Source organism: Aplosporella prunicola (assembly GCF_010093885.1).
Source record: "Aplosporella prunicola CBS 121167 unplaced genomic scaffold K452scaffold_1, whole genome shotgun sequence".
NCBI classification, from domain to species: domain Eukaryota; kingdom Fungi; phylum Ascomycota; class Dothideomycetes; order Botryosphaeriales; family Aplosporellaceae; genus Aplosporella; species Aplosporella prunicola.
Window position 1 is genome coordinate 1,160,514 of NW_022983529.1, and position 15,801 is coordinate 1,176,314.

Consider the following 15,801-nt stretch of genomic DNA (forward strand, 5'->3'; position numbering starts at 1 on the left):
CACCCACAGACACACACATGCACACACACACACGGCCCAGCCCTCAGAAAAAGCAACCAGACCAAACCAAACCGGCCCATCTCGCCCCCAAGCAGCAGCAGCAGCAGCAGCAACAGCAGAGCAAAACCAACCGCGCCACCTCCCCACCACCCGCCCCGTGACCCATCACGACACCCCACCACCACCACCGCAAGAACAGATACGTAGCATAAGCCTTCCAGCCGCAGACCCGCCGGCATCAGCCCGCGCGCGGTGCCACAGCTTACTTACTTACTACCTAGGTAGGTAGGTACCTAGGCTAACCTAACCTACTGCGCTGCGCTGCGCTCCTCGTCTTCCGCTGCTGACAGTCCGCTCGCTCAGCCCGCTCGCTCAGCTCGGCCTAGCCAATCAACCAGCTGCTGCTGAAGCACGCCACGCCACGCCAGGCAGACGCAATGCAGCCGCAGCCGCAGCACCAGCCGCAGCACCAGCCGCAGCAAGCAGGAAGCAGCAAGCAGCAAGCAGCAAGCAGGATCAACGGCAACAGCAGCAGCAGCAGCAGCACGCGCATGCAGCGCACCGCACCGCACCGCACTTCCCCCCCCCCACACACACAAGCAGACGCACGCATGGCGCACGCGCCTCACCGCCCACACACACACACACATACATACATACATACATACATACATACATACATACGTCCTGTATGTCGCGCGGCAGGCTAGCTAGCTGCGGCCTCGGACGCGGACGCGGATATGCAGCACGCCCCGACGCGCAGCAACTATGTAAGGCCAGACATAGACGCGCGCATGAGCCCGCGGCGATCAGGCAATCAATCAGCAGACGAGAGATCGATCCCGTTACTGCGGTTTTGTCACCCTGTCTCCTCTACATCTGGTGGTTAGTTCGGAGCTCTACTACTACTGCTGTTACCGCTGCTGCTGCTACTACTTAGTTAGATCTCACTTCCCACAGCTGCAGCGCCGACAGGCGACTGGCGGCTAGATCAGCTGGGGGGCGAGGAGGAGCTACACACATACATACTGTAGCTAGCTAGGTAGTTAGCTGGGCAGAACGAGGTACCGCACCGTACTGTACCGTAAGTAGACGCGTGCACGTGCGCGCGCGCGAGCTCGCTCGAAACAGCTGCAGCTGCAGCTTCTCCTGCAGCGGGAAGGAGGCAGGCATGTGCGCGAGCGATAGACGCGTAAGGCAGGTAGGCAGATAGGTAGGCAGGCAAGCAAGCAAATCAAGCAGGCACACCCAGAAAAGCGCAGAACCCCAGTCCCGTTTCAATTCGTTTTGATTACCCTCAACGCGCGCGAGTTTTGGCGCGCGAGAGCAGTTAAAAGGAAGGAAGGAGGAAGTGGGAGACAGAGAGAGAAAAAAACCAAGAGGAGAAAAAAGAAAAAGTTAAAAAAAAAAGTCGGAAATAGAGAAGGAAAAAAAAAAAAAAAAAAGATAGGAAAAATAGCGAGTTTAATTTTTTGTGTTTGTCGTGCGTCATCATCTCTTCTTTCTCATCGCTCGACCGTCGCCAAATATCGCCGTCTCATCATCACCAGCCGTCGTCGTCGTTGCCCCACATGCGCATTTCCCATAAGCCATCAACATCCGTGATTCGTGTGGACGAAAAGAGCAGCAGTGGCACCCAACGCATTCGCGACGCAGTAAATGAAATAAAGGAAAAAAGCGCAGGAAAAAACGGAAATAAACGTAAAAAGGTTGAGAAAAGCGAAAAAACGATTGCGCATGGCCATATAGTCGCTTTCGTTTCAAAATGCTTTCGTCCCGCTTGTTCGACTCCCATTTGCAAACAAATCCTAGGGTCCAGCAAAAGGGGAAAAAATAAGGAGAAAATCAAGGGGGAAATAGTGAAAGGAACGTGGAAAAAAGAAGTCCCTCCCGAGCCCTTTGCCCGCGTGCTCTGAAATAACAGCGCCCAGATTTCCTTTTCCCTTGCCACGCACATGTCCCCGTCAGAGGAGCTAAATGTAGAATTTTCAAAACACACACACACATTAGCCGAAAGATGTCTTTTCGCTGCGGGGCGCTGTATGGGGCAGCCGCCAGAATTGGTGTCGCATCGCCATGCTGTCGGCGGTGGACGCGTTTCTTCAGTGTCGGGCCACGGCGCGAGGGAGGGAAGAAAGTACAAAAAATGCATCCCGCCGCCGCGACGCCCAGAGCGCCGGGACGAGAAGACAGTCGAGAATCGTTGCCGACTGCTTTTTTCGAAGCGTAATAGAGGAAAGTCGTTACTGTCGTTATATGCCAAGTTTGATGTCGGAGAAAGACAAAAAGAGAAGATGAATGAAGGAACAGCAGCTCGCCAGATTCGTGAGCATCGTCGCAACCACATCGTAAAAAAGGCCCACGTCGACGGAGGAGGGGCGGACATGGAGGCCGTAATCTCGCGTCATACCTGCAGTCCGGAGAGGAAATGCTCGTCCCAACTCGCGATGACCACCAGATCGGACTTTCCACGCAATTAAGGGGTCCACGGTGCGCCGGGTCGCAGGAGGCGTCTATCAGATCTAAAGACGAAAATCTGTCAAGCAGAACAAACGCGACCGCTAATCGCAACACGCGATCTATCGCCGGCGCTGAGCGATTGTGGTGTTGGTCCTTTTCAGGTCGCCACCAACACCGCCGAGACCTCCTACCGCACCGCCGATGGTGTTCTCGGTTATGGTCTTCCTCCGCTTGAGACCTTCGACCTCGTTGCCGTTGGCGTCGCGGCTGGCGGGACGACCGTAGTCGTTCTCGTCGTCATCCAGATCCCGGATGCGCTTGGCAGAGGGCAACGCGCCGTTGGGGGCATATTGGCTCGGATAGCCCGTTTGGAGGCTGGGGGCGCCGTAGCCGTCCGGTCCACTGCCGTTGGCGGTGCTGCGAGTGTCGCTGATGACGCTGTACAAGTTACTGGAAGGCAGTGTTTTGCCTGGAGTGCCATAACCGCGACTCCATTGCGTTTGGGAAGTGGTCGTAGTGCGGGGAGTCGCCCGTCCAGAACCGTTGTGGTGAGGGGAGCCGGTCATATCCGGAGACGCATGCTCTCCTGACAGTGTTCCAGGCGCCGATGAGGTTGCGTAGCCATACGTGTTTCGGTTGCTGTATGGGCCGCTGGTGTGAGTGTACTCATTGTCGTGCTCATGATCAGCTTCCTCCACTTCGCCAATCACTTGGCCGACTGGCTCTGTCGATTGACTCAACATGGCATCAGTCGGTTTGCTGTCCGTCTGCTGCACGGGCTCACCTCCAGTTCTCGCCGGTGGTGCCATCTCACTCTTGGCATAGGGGTTGGGTTGGACGGGCTGGCCGTAGCGGGCCATGGTCTGCTGCGCGCTGTACTGTCCGGGTTGGCTGGGCGCAGCACTGTACATCTGCCTCGTTCCGTCATAGGCCTGAGTGGTCGGGTACTGCTGCATGCTCTGCATTGTTCCCGGAGGAGTCGTTGCCGGCGTCGTTGGTACAGACCGGGCGTTGCTCAGGCTAGTGTCTATCGACAAAGGTTGGTTCCCCTGCATGCTCGAAACGCCAGGGTTGCCCCATTCGTAAGAGCTGCCAGAACTACCCATACCAATGATGCTCGACGCGCTCGTCGGTGGGGTTGGGAAAGTGTGAGCCCTGTCAATCGAAGGGCGGCCGGCTGAAGGATGAGGAGCGATTGTGTGCGGTGAGGACTGAATCTGCGAAGGCATCGAAGGATTGCTCATGGAATGGTGGTGCAAGGACGTCGGCTGTGAACTCTGGGGAGCGCCAATGTAACGCTGTTGTTGGCTGTCAGGGCGCCGGCGGTCCATTGCTGCCGCCATCGCGTTGCCAGCGCCTACCGAGTTTCGCTGGTTTGTGGGATGATACAACAACGCGCCGATGTCATGCACAAACAACGGGTACAATTGCTCAGTAATCTTCTCCTTGTTTGCAAAATCGAGCGCGCGCTCGAACGGAATCCTTTCTTGAGGTTAGTTCACCGAGTTCGATGACAATGGAGTTCGCTCGCTCGCCGACTTACCAAACGCCCTTGAGATGCATTGGTCCAATCTTCACGACATGCCTGGTCTTCTCGCTTTTTAGAATGCCGTCACGTCGTCCTCTCGTCATGCCCGCAACGTTGAGCAATTTCGTGCCGTTAATCATGTGGTTATCTGTCGCGTGTCAGTCGAAAAAATGGCTCAGCGTCCGACCGGTCAATCTTACCCTCGCGACGAGCGACGCACACGCCCTTGGCCTCGACCTGGAAGCACAAGCTCCCTTCGTCTTCCCACAAGGTCGCAGTCACTCTCGGTTTCATTCCAGGAGGTGCGATTTGACCCGACGTGTCGAACTGATGGGTGGGAGGGTAGCCCTGCGATCCTGGAACCGCGGGAGCTCCCGGGCCACCGGCTGTCATTGCTGTGGCGGCGGTTAACGATGCATCGAAAAAACAAGCATTGAAGACTGTTCTCACCAGGTAACGGCAACGATTGCGGGACTAGCGCACTGGTCATGGTTGTCGATGATGGGGTGGGAGGGACCCCGTTTCCGTAAGAACTCTGGTAGAAGGAACTCTGAACCATGGAACTGCTCGGGCCATGTTGCAGGTAGGGCGGGTGCTGGTACCCCGAGTAATGGCCCAACGTGGACGGCGGCCCTGATGACGGCGCATGGCCAGGAGCGGGCATGTGCGGCTGGTGGACATCGGGATAGGACTGCATTTGGTTCATGCTGCCGTAAGAATCGCCTGCGTAACCGTAACTCGAGGAACTCTGCTGTTGGCCGAAAGGAGATTCTTGCGACTGCCCATTCAACGGATGAGTATCGCGCCCGAGTGATTGAGGCGCCTGCTCCGGGGACGGAGTCTTGAAGCCGGAATGGCTCCCGTTCACCGAGGACGAGTACGACGTATGAGAGCTTGCGCTGCTGTTGAGAGCCGATGCCGAGCTGATGGATCCACCCCGAGGCGAGGATGAGGTCGACGACGCAGTGCCCGCCTGTATCTGGGGTAAGGCTGGTAGGCGCTCACTCGATACAGTCGGTCGTGGCGCGAATTGGTTGGTGTACCACGATGAGTCGACGGAGCCTCGGAAGTGGACCTGCGAGATCGACGGCAGCTCCAGCTTTTCGGTATTGTACGGTTAGGATGAAGGGTCGGGATAAGGGCGGCGCCGAAGTTGAGAGAGCCTGAGCAGATCTCCAGTCAGTTCGTGGTGACGGGCGAGCGAGATTGGCGGCAAGCGAGTGCAGGATCTGAGCGGGCGTGCAAGCATCCGACGTCGGGCTGCAGCTGGCGCGCGACGGCCGCGGCGACGGCGAAGACGACTGGCGACAGCGACTGACGACGACGGCAGCGGCAGCGGCAGCAGCAGCAGCAGCAGCAAGCGACGGGAGAATCAGATCACGATTGCACGATTGCCGGCAAGCAAGCGTATGGAGGGTGGCTGATCGAGACAGCAGCAGGTGCGGGAAAGGGCCCCCACACGTGGACGGGGCAAACGGGCTCTCACCTCTCTCTCTCTAATAACCAACAACAACAACAACAAAATTACTTTGGTGGCACGGGGAATTGGAGGAATGGATCAAAGACACACAAGAAGGGGTCGTGGTCGTCAGGTCGTGGCGGGTCGTCAGGTCGTGGCGGGTCGTCGTGGGGCTGGCTGGCGGGTGGTGCAGCACACGGGGTGGGGGAGGCGGAGGTTTAGAAAGCGGAGGAGGTTGGGACTAGTGATGCGAAGAAAGGAACCCTTGCGCTGGCAATCGATCTGGCACACGGGTCAAAGAGAGGGCAGGTCTCAAGATGCGTGTGGGCGGGACGGCGCGGGCACTTGTCGCAAGGGCAGCTGCACGCAAGCGATGGCATCCATCTTCACACAAGAGCAGCAAACCCCCACGGCCCGCGGGCCCGGCGCCTTAATCAGCGGGATCGACTCGACGCGGCCGTTGAGCTGTCTGCCTGCTGCTCCGTGGCCAGTCCCCAGCCAACCGACGGCTGTACCACAGCGGAGCTCTTGCGGTGTGCGTCGTGTGCGCTGTCCGTGCTGCTCAAGCCCAGCGCCGTGGGCCGATACGAGGCCGGCATTCCTCAAGCTTTTTTTCCTGTCGCACATGCCTCGACCGCAAGCCCATGACGCAACATGCAAGGGCCAGAAGGAGGAGAGCTGTAGTCCGCGCGTGGAGCCCGCACGTTTGATCCCGACCTCCCGCCTCTCCTTGCCTGGAGCACGCTACGGGTCCGTCCCGTTGACAAGAAATAATCGTTCCTGCAGCCGCACGACTCCATTGGCCCCATGCGCCCGCCCGCCGTGCATATGCGTGTGATGAGGTCTCTGTTCAGGTTTCTACTCTCTCGCAGCCGTGACCACCGTGACCACCGTGACCACCGTGACCGACACGCACACACACACACACAACTTCACACAGCAGGTTAACTACTACTGCAAGAGAGATGTAGGTATACTAGTACTAGAGTGGTCTGGTTGTGGCTATGCTCCCCGCCTCCTCCTCCTCCTCCCAGGCTCCTTCCCAGTCCCAGTCCTTCCCTCTCCCGCCCGCCCGCCCATCCACCCCCAAAATGCCGTGCGGCCAATCATCTGGGGCCACGTCGAGGCGATCCAGCGCCCGTTATCGGCAGCTTGGCAATGGTAAGCCACAATGAGGACACAGGCGACTCCTTGCAGGCCGAAACAGCGCTCCAGGATTAGCATCGCGTCCGGCCATTGGCCCACCCGACCCAGGGCGCCGTTCCCGCGCCCAAAGCGGCAAAGATGAGGAGTTTTGCCGCCTGCTTGTCATCTCACCTCATGCTCTCCATGTGCAACCCATCTGTTTCTCACGCCGTTTTCTAGCGCCGCCAGCCGACCTCCTTCTTCTTTGCCGCCCCCAATCTCGCCCGGCCATCCTTGAAGGCTCCAGCCGTCTCTTCCGCCCACCTTGCCCATCCTCGTCCAAGGCCGGACCGGGGATCTTCACCGCCATTCTGAGCGAGGCTCATCCACCCCACCCGTCCAAACCGGGATTCGCCTTCGCCGCAGGGAATGCGATCCACAAGACGGCCTACCCCGCCCAATCTGCATCCTCGACCCTCTGGATTCTGAGCAACCGCCACCGGCGCACAGAGCTGTGACTTTGAGAGAGCCGTGAGAGCGAGCGAGCGAGCCTGCCACCCTGCCCGCAAAAAGCGTCCTGAGCCCCCCGCGCGCGCGCGCCAACGCCACTGACTCAAGAGCCCCCGGCTGGAGCCTCCACGGCCGGATCGCGTACGGCGGAGCGCGGCACGACATACTCACATGCATATGTACAGTACAGGCTCCCGCCGCCCGCACCACAGTGGAGTGCAGCACGATGCAGCCAGCCCAGATTTCCGAGAGCAAGTCTTGTGTGCACTCGCCCTTTGCCTCGCTGAAGATGCCGCGCTGGATGTGGATGTTGCCGCTCTGTCTCCGTCGAGAGCCTGCATGACCGCCGCCTGTCATCAAGAGCGAACCCGCTGCGCCGGTACCCTGCGAGTCCTGACGTTTTCCAGCGCCGTCAATCCTCCCGCCTCCTGCCGCTTTGAGTAGCGTCCACGAGCCCAGTCTAGACGCTCTTTCCGAGCAGATCCGCCTCGTGTGAAAGCCTCGCTTCGGCTCACGACGAGGGAAGCCTGTCGCTAGCCCGAGCAACGGCCGCAGAATTTTGCCTGCGCGGCCCACTTGTCACGCCGGGAATATTGAGATCTATTCTCTTCTCGACATCCAGGCGCTTCGGCAGTGAAACTCTGGTTGCTTTTTTTTTTTCCTTCTATTTTTGTTTTTATTAATCGCTGGGGTGATCTTCTTCGTTTTTTCCCTCACCCTCGAAGTGAGGCGTGCCCCAACAAGCTGCGAAGCTCAAGCCAGCCAGGAAATGAGCCTGGTAAGCAGGCAAGGTTGAGGGCGAAAAAAAAAGCAAGTCCAAGGCTCCGCTCTTGCGCTCGCAGTCCGCGCACCAACCAAGAGCACCAGCATGTCCCTGCATTGATCGGCGCCATTCCCGCCCCCATTCCCGTCTAAGATCGTGAGTGGCGAGCATCCGCGGGGCTAACAGTGACTTTGACGACTGGTCCAAATGCAGATCCCATTTTGCGAGGGAGGGGGGGTGCACCGCACTGCGGAGCAGGCCAGCCGGTGCATCGAGCTAGAAGATCGAGGGCTGTTACCCGTTCCCACTTCAAATCTCCTCTTGCTGCACGCACGCTAGACCTTGTCGTCGTCAAGATCGCTCGAGAGCCTGTGCTTGCTCGCGCTGTTGGGACTTCCTCGCCTGCACACCCTGGCTCGCATCGGGAGAGCTAGCCGTACGCGTACGCGCGGAGCCTATCGTCCTGGGGCGGCGGCGGCGGCGGCGAAGGCTTGGAGATTGTGTTCTGGTGTCGCACCGTGGTCGTTGTCCCCGCCATGGCCGAGGCCAGTAGACTGCTGCTGCTTGACTTGCTGCGGGCAGGCCTTTCCGACATGTCCGGACTCCGTTTTTCGTCCCTCTTCCAATACTGTATCGCTCTCTGGCCTCCTTCCACTCTGGTTTCTCCGTGGGTAGATTGCTGCTCTGGCTCGAGGCGCGCAGCATGCCGGAGGGTGCGCTCCGCAGATCAACGCACGGATGCACAACGCCTGTCAGACGCTGCTGCCAGCCTTATCTGCTGATCTGCTGGCGGCTTGCTGTGCTCCCACGATCTAGCTGCCTGCCTGCCTAACTGCTTGATTACTTTCCTGCTTGCTTGTGCTTGTGCTGCTGATACTGCCCGTTGCAGGAACCACTGCGCAACCCCGAGTGAGCGCGCGCTCTCTTGTTCTCCAGCCGGCACGTTCAAGACCCCGGCGCGCGTGCTCGAGAGGACGAGAGCACGCGCACACAAAGTCACAGCACTTGTCAGTGGGGACGCTAACAAGAGGGCGGAAGATGACGGATAGAAGCAGCTTAACAGCATAGGTTGGCAACAGAAGCAGGAACAACAACGGCAACATCACGATCATGATCACCAGCATGACCATGACCCAGGAACGCCAGCAGCGGCAGCGGCAGCAGCAGCAGCAGCAGCGGCGGCAGCAGCAACAGAACCCCTTCGCTCACCCTACCCCGCGTCCCACAAACCTCACAACACCAAATCCCTCCCCTCGCACCCCCATTATCCCTCCCAAACCCCCTCTATACGAAACAATCTATACGCGAAACATCGCCTACAACGCAGCCCCTAAGAGCCGCCCCAAAAGCAGACGGCACACACCCAGCTCCTCGCTCACTCCCATGCAGCAGTCAGCCAGCCACCAGCCACGGCCCACCACGCGCGCGCCACGGGCACGCACAGATTTGCACATACGTCCGTCCGCACATACGCAGACACGCGGCTGCTGCTGCTGCGCGCGCGGGAAGCCGCGGCCGCGGCCGCGACCGTTGCTGCTGCTGATGCTGGGTGGTGCTGGGCTGCTAGGTAGCTGGGTGGTGCTGCTGGGTGGGTGGGTGTTTGGCGGCGGCAGCGGCTGCTGGCTTGCCACGAGCTCACCCGCTGCCCGCTGCCCGCTGCCCGTTGCCCGCTGCCCGTCGCCCGTTTCCCGTTTCCCGCTGCTGCCCGCCGGGTGCTGGCTGGTTGGTGGTTGGCAGGTTTGACAGCTGCTTGCCTGCTTACGAAGTAGCTAATTAACGCGTAGTTAAGTGCTAGGTTGCCGAGAACTGCTGCCAGCTACACAGGCGGGTTGCCGAATTGACAGCGGGCTGCGGCGGGTGGGGCACTGGGCTTAGCGGCTGAAAGGCCGTTTGCGTCTGTCCGTTTTTGTCTCTGTCTGTCTCAGTCGGTTAGCCGTTGGCCGTTGGCCGTTGGCGAAGGCGTGCTGGCTGGCTGGCTGGCTGGCTGGCTGGTGGACGGACAGCTCCAGACCGGCGTACCCACCCACCTCCGTACCTGGGCACGCGCCGACTCACTTCGTACTAGGTAGTTAGTTAGCAGCAGCGCGACAGACGAAGCCACCTACGAACGGCCAACCACGCGCTCGGTCAGTAGGCGCCACACGCACTCACACATACCCACACACACACACCTCGCTACCGACCTACCTCGCACCCATCCTCCTCGTACCCGACACAACACCCAATACCCAATACGCGATACGCAAGACCCACGCACCGCGCCCCCATCGTGCCGAGCAAGCGCGCGGACAGGCCCCCCTTCTTCCTACCTTACCTAGATTCCCTCTCTCCATCCCTCCCTCCCTCCCTTCCTTCCTTCCTTCCCGTTCCGTCACGCGCGCGCCTGTCTCGCGTAAGCCCTTGGTGCGCGCGCGAGTGGCTGAGACGTCCTGACTCTGAGACTGAGACTGTGAAACGGCGCGGCTCGATGCGGCATGGGGCGGGACGGGACGGCGCGGGCGGGACGGCGCGAGGCGAGGCGAGGCGAGGCGAGACGATGCGGGCTGGGTCGGGTTGGGATGGGTAGGTAGGTCCGTAGATGCGTGTGTAGGGTAGATGGTGCTTGAGCGGTGGACACGTACGCGTGGGGGCGTTGCGAGCGTGTGGTGCCGGGCGTGTGGGCGTGTGGGCGTCTGCTTGCTTGCTTGTTTTTTTTTTTTTTTTTCTTTTCTTTTGCTTCTTCTTTCTCTTCTTCTTTTGCTGGGGATGCGTGTGCGGGTTTGCTGCGTGCGCGCTTTGGGCGGGAGGCCGCAGCGGGAGGGTGCCGTTGTGGTAGTGAGGGTTAGAGGCGGTGAGGGCGGTGATGTGTTGGTAGGTGATTTGTGGTACTGGACGGAGTGGGAGGCGGTGGGAGGAGGGAGAGAAAGTGAGAAGAGATAGAGGGAGAGGGAGAAAGGTGGGTTGCTCGTGGGCAGCTTGGTGAGTATGTAGGTAGATGTAGGTATGTACGTAGGTAAGGCAGCAGTAGCAGGTGCAGTGCAGAATGCAGAGTAGGGATTATGCTTTTTGTTGAGTTCTACAGCGTTTGCTGAGGAGAGTGTGTGCATGTATAGCCATGCATGTAGATGTGCGAGTACTGGTACATATGTATACAGTAGCGTTGCGTGGGTAGTAAATTTTCACTTCTTCCCACCATCACCACCAATACTATAACCACCCATCCATCCATCGATACAACAGCGCTCACAACCACACCCTCACAACTACCCTTATTCACGCCTCGTACGTGCACCACCGCTCTCGTCCCCTCCTCCTCATCCCCCCCTACGCCGCCGAACAAACGCCCCAGCCCCAGCCAGCAAGATCGAAAAACCACGATGCGCATATCCAGCGTCCGTTCACGTACAGGCTGCCCGTGCTTTGTGGACAAAGCCGCATGTATGATATCGGCATCACGACCTAGGCTCGAGGATACAGCCAGGACAGGCGTGGCAGCTACAGCTGAAGGGTGGCCGAGATGATAAAGCCGGCCTCTTCCTCCGCAAATGCTGCTTCTATCGTCACTGCCACTGCCACCACCACCATCACCACCACCTCCTCCGCCGCCGCCGTTGGTGTTGGTGGTGATAATGCCAACGCCACCATAACTCCCCACCTCCCACACCCCGCCGCCTATCACACCCACCAGCACCGTAAGCCCCATCTCCAACACGACCACTGCATGCGCACCCCCACCCAAGAACACCGCCCAGCGCACCCCGAGCACCGCGTCCGCAGGAGCAAGCACAAAACCCGCACACCACACCACACGACGCCACACCCCACGCGCGGCACACACAATCATCAGACAAGCAGCCCCCGCCCAACCAAGCGCGCGCAAAGTCCTGCGCCTTGGCCCGAGCCACGTCGTCGGCGGCCTGCCCCATCCCACAGCACCAGAACGAGACCAAGAAGCCCAAGCCCAAGCCCAAGCATGCGGTGGGTAGGTAAGTAAGTAGGTGGGCAAAGCAGCAGCAACGACAAAGACGAGAAACCCTCCCCCTCGGGGCAGACACCCGGGTTGGAGTGGTTGGCTGCCTCGCCTTGCCTTGCGCGCGGTGGGGGTTGGGCGGCTTGTTTGTGCGTGCGTGCGTACGTACGTACATACGAGCGCCGTATAATGCAGCAGCGGCGGCGGCGACCGGGCCTGCCTACCTACCTATGCGCTGCCGGACGGAGAAAGGACAGGGCACCGCGTCGGGTGTCGGGTAGCGGGAGCAGGGTAGGGGAGCAGAGAGGACTGACTGGTTGGAGGGTTTTCGGGGCGCGCAGTGTGGGCGGCCGTTGGCGCCGCGAATAGGAGGCGCGTTTGTCGGCGAGGCGAGGGGGCAGTGGTCTGCGCTCGGGGGTTGGTCTGCCTTGTCTTGCGTGTGTTTTGTGTGTGCGGTTTGGGGCGTTGCTGACTGTGTGTTGTGTTGCCTTGTTGACGAGTTGGGGGTTCATGTGGTTGGTTTGTGGGTTGCTTCGCCTTGAGCGGTTGGCTGTGGGATAAGGCGTACGCGGAGATAGCGGAGAGGATGTATGTACTTGGTCTGGATGATTGTCTTCATTGCTTTTTGTTGGCTCAACAATCTTCTTTCTGGCTGTTGGATCATCCATGGGATCTCGGAAGGGGGGACTGTCGTTATCGGCCTGTGCGACACTGCTAGCGTCACGAAGGTCTTTTCGTGATCGATGTGTTATGTATAGATGCTAATGTCAGTGAGCTCGCAGAACGCAGTGAGTGATGCTTGTTTGGGCTACGCAAAGGTAGCCTGCTCGCATACCCTTCCCCAAGAAACTCACCGCCGTCTTTGAGGTCCCGCATGCGACCTCTTGTTTGGGAGAGTGATTCATATCACCCCTAACCCATAATAGTGCCGCGTAAGAGTGTTGTGAGATTTCTTATGATAGTAGATGTCAAGCAGAGACAGGGCGACTGATGCCAGCACCAGTATGGTTTCCTGTGAGTTAGTGTAGAGTAACAGGTATATCCGACGCAAATGGACGCCTTTTTCCGCCATGTTGATGGCAATATTGCTTGCCACCCGACCATTAATAATGCTGGTGTCGAATGAGCGATTTACAAAGTACGAAGAATAACAAGAAAAAGAGGCGCAGACCAGACGTACGTTAACACAGTTCTAATCTTACTCTAGCCAGATGGAGAGGTCCATCACCGTAAGCGTTTTTGCCTGAATAGCATCATTTTTCCGATGTCAGTGTAGCCGCCAGCCAGCTATTGGCCTCAACTGTCCCAACGAGAACTAAACCACCGCACTACCTTCTCGATACTCTGATCTTATTATAACATCCTGGGAGTTTGCGGGCATGTGATAGATTTTAGGACCGAGGCTTGCTACAGCTAGGCATGTGATGCAAACTTTTGTTGCAGTTGCTGTGCAACAGTCACTTTTCAGTATCTAACCACTGCCGCAAATCAGGTGCTACTGGACCCTTCAGTCTTATCCTCGCTTGGTTCCTCGGAGGCTTTGTCAGAGTCAAGGGTTGGCTCCTTGAACCCTTCGGCAGAGCCCGTGTTTGATCCCTCGAGCTCTCCGGCAGATTCCAAGTTTGATTCCTCGAACTCCCCGGCAGATTCCATGTGTGATTCCTCAACCTCCCCAGCAGATTCCACGTTTGATTCCTCGACGTCTCTGACAGACTCGATGTTTGATTCCTCGGAATCTTTGGCAGATTCCATGTTCGACTCCCCAGAGTCATTGCCAGAGCCCGTGCCAAATCCCCCTTCCAGATAACGGAGCGCGTTATCCATGTTTCTACCGGAGTAGAATTTCTGCAGGTGCTCTCTCTTCGTTTCAAGAAGCTTGAAGTTCCTCCCCACAAGTGGAGTTAGAAGCAAGGTTCCATCGTTGGCCTCGAGTCTCAGGAGTAACTCCTCCCTCAAGACTGCCATGGTGGTCTGAACGTGCTTCCAGCAAAAGCATTTACGACCAAGGTCATTGCTCTTATCGGCCGGGTCGCGAAGGGAGAGCAGGTAGGGTTGGTTGGGGTTGACTTTTCCTATGCCAAGCTGATCTTTAAGTTTCTGCAATTTGTCAACAGACTGCTGTCTATAAACAAGGGAAAGACTCACTTGTTTCTCTTCGATCGATTGTTTAGGTTTAGCCTCAATTTTCTTCGTTAATGACGGTGGCTCGATTGAAACCCAGAGTTCGTTGGTGTCCAACTTCGTGTAGAATGTGAGGAAATCAATGAGATGCTGCGCAAGGCTGTCATTCTCGGGCCGAGGGTGGAGCTTGAAACTAGCTACAACCATCATAAAGATGCTGTAAGAACCAAGCCCACCAAAGTAAACATCCGTAAGCCCTCTAACTTCAAGCATTTGCCTGACCACAGTATAAATAGCTCGGAGCGCTGGGTACTCCTCCATATATTTTTTCATTACCCCACGTGCGACTACAGTATCATTGCTGGCGACGATTTGTATGTCTATGCCAGAAGAAACATGTAGCATCGACAAAAGAGGATACCGCGAGTGGAGCAAAGTACAATTTTTGTATTTGGGGTTTTGCCGGAAGTGCTTGGTAGCTTTGTGGAGAATACCGAGCAAAGCCTGCCGTGTTTGAAACCTGGGAGGAAGGTTCGATTGGGGGTTCTCATACTCAGGAGCGTAGATGCGTAGGTCGACGTCTGAACTTGCAAATGCCAGCCCCGAACGTTGAGAGCCGAAAAGGTCCAACTGTAAGCCTGGAAATCTATCCTGGAAAGCTTTTGTTGTTTGATCTACGACAGCCATTCGCGCAGTGTCTTCCTGCGGTGTTGTTTGCATGTAAGTGGAAAAGGCGCTGATCTCGGCATTGAGCCTACAAGTTATTAGCTATTGTTAGATCCAACATCCGGCGGCCTTGCAACGCACTTCGTCATTGGATTGTCACTGCCTACGCGGGACAGCGCGAACCATGGCAGATTATCGTCTGCAACGGGGACATCACCCAAGGGATCAATATATCGCCCCACGTAGTTCGGAGGTGGGATTTCTCGATCTGGAGGGCCGCGGTTTTGGCGTGTCTTCGTCGGGCCCTTTCGCATGGGTTTTTTGCCCTTCTTTTCTGGGTGGGCTTCATTGTTGCGGTTTTTGTTGCGCCTAGGATGAAGCGGGACGGCGTAGTCAAGGGGGGGATGATAATTGAAGGTTTTTGTGAGGTTGTTGGGGACGGTGACGGGGTGTACGAGGGAGCCACGGTTGGCGCGGCGCTGGGCCTCTAGGGTTTCTTGCAAACTGGATGGGTTGACGTTTCGATTCCGATCATCTTGGAGCAGAGGATTGCAGGCGGTGGAGAAGGACCTGGGGATTCTGAAGAGGCGCGACAGCAATTGAGCCGGGCAGAGGGCATTGCGCGCTCTGCAAATGCCGGACATGGTTTGGGCGAGGGCGAGGGAGATCCGTTGCTGGTCAGTGACGGAAGAAGGAGCACCGAGGGTGCGGGCTTAGTCATCCCCGCTCCGCACCAGCGCACACTCACCTTTAGGGCACGTTTGGACTTTAGGCACCGCGAACGGCGCGCCGGCTTGCGGGCTTGCGGGCTTGCGAAAAAATTAAAAAAAAAAAAAAGTCGCGCTTCACATGCCGCCGTCGCGCCTCTCGTCATAGGCGTGTCCCGAAGGAGCAGGTGGAGCAGCGCCGTCGAAGGCGCGAGCAGCAACGACGAAAGTTGGCAGGGCCGTGCGATGACGCGCTCCTAATGTAATGGCCTGGACGCGGCCGAGGGGCAGCTTAGCAGGCGACGATCTCCCTATATACACTCAACCCGTCGTTTTCTGCCCTCGTCTTGCCCGTCTTCCTCCGCGTCGCACAAAACCCTGCCCTGCCTTGTCTGCCCCTCCAGCCCACCCTGACCCCTCAAGGCGCACCAGCTCGTCGCTCCCGTCCCGTCCCCAACAACAAACAATTACGTCAGGCGCGACACCGTCTGAGCCTGGAGTCGCAGTGCCACC

The 15,801-nt window shown here is 58.0% G+C and overlaps 7 protein-coding genes across 7 annotated transcripts; 1 reads left to right on the top strand and 6 right to left on the bottom strand.

Moving 5' to 3' along the window:
- Positions 1–2,579: 2,579 nt before the first annotated feature.
- Positions 2,580–6,046, bottom strand: K452DRAFT_293859 (uncharacterized protein; the record flags this gene model as incomplete). The annotated part of the gene is made up of 5 exons (XM_033541630.1): positions 2,580–3,942; positions 4,004–4,136; positions 4,189–4,383; positions 4,439–5,087; positions 5,963–6,046. 5 exons carry the CDS (start codon positions 6,044–6,046, stop codon positions 2,580–2,582), a joined length of 2,424 nt encoding a protein of 807 aa, XP_033403145.1.
- A 321-nt stretch (positions 6,047–6,367) lies between these two features.
- Positions 6,368–6,802, bottom strand: K452DRAFT_7484 (uncharacterized protein). The gene has a single exon (XM_033547089.1). The coding sequence runs from the start codon at positions 6,669–6,671 to the stop codon at positions 6,450–6,452; it is 222 nt and encodes a 73-aa protein (XP_033403146.1). The 5' UTR covers positions 6,672–6,802; the 3' UTR covers positions 6,368–6,449.
- On the bottom strand, positions 6,803–7,617 carry K452DRAFT_7485 (uncharacterized protein). The gene has a single exon (XM_033547091.1). It carries the CDS (start codon positions 7,437–7,439, stop codon positions 6,933–6,935), a length of 507 nt encoding a protein of 168 aa, XP_033403147.1. The 5' UTR covers positions 7,440–7,617; the 3' UTR covers positions 6,803–6,932.
- Positions 7,601–8,106, bottom strand: K452DRAFT_7606 (uncharacterized protein). Its single transcript, XM_033547107.1, has one exon. The coding sequence runs from the start codon at positions 8,014–8,016 to the stop codon at positions 7,762–7,764; it is 255 nt and encodes an 84-aa protein (XP_033403148.1). The 5' UTR covers positions 8,017–8,106; the 3' UTR covers positions 7,601–7,761.
- A 1,175-nt stretch (positions 8,107–9,281) lies between these two features.
- Positions 9,282–9,643, top strand: K452DRAFT_282446 (uncharacterized protein). The gene has a single exon (XM_033539588.1). The coding sequence runs from the start codon at positions 9,388–9,390 to the stop codon at positions 9,586–9,588; it is 201 nt and encodes a 66-aa protein (XP_033403149.1). The 5' UTR covers positions 9,282–9,387; the 3' UTR covers positions 9,589–9,643.
- Positions 9,644–9,808: 165 nt separating this feature from the next.
- Positions 9,809–11,170, bottom strand: K452DRAFT_7489 (uncharacterized protein). The gene has a single exon (XM_033547092.1). It carries the CDS (start codon positions 10,929–10,931, stop codon positions 10,029–10,031), a length of 903 nt encoding a protein of 300 aa, XP_033403150.1. The 5' UTR covers positions 10,932–11,170; the 3' UTR covers positions 9,809–10,028.
- Positions 11,171–13,163: 1,993 nt separating this feature from the next.
- K452DRAFT_282448 (uncharacterized protein) lies at positions 13,164–14,241 on the bottom strand. Its single transcript, XM_033539589.1, has 2 exons — positions 13,940–14,241; positions 13,164–13,891 (listed from the first exon to the last, which is right to left on the bottom strand). The coding sequence occupies exons 1-2, from the start codon at positions 14,234–14,236 to the stop codon at positions 13,283–13,285; spliced, it is 906 nt and encodes a 301-aa protein (XP_033403151.1). The 5' UTR covers positions 14,237–14,241; the 3' UTR covers positions 13,164–13,282.
- Positions 14,242–15,801: the final 1,560 nt, after the last annotated feature.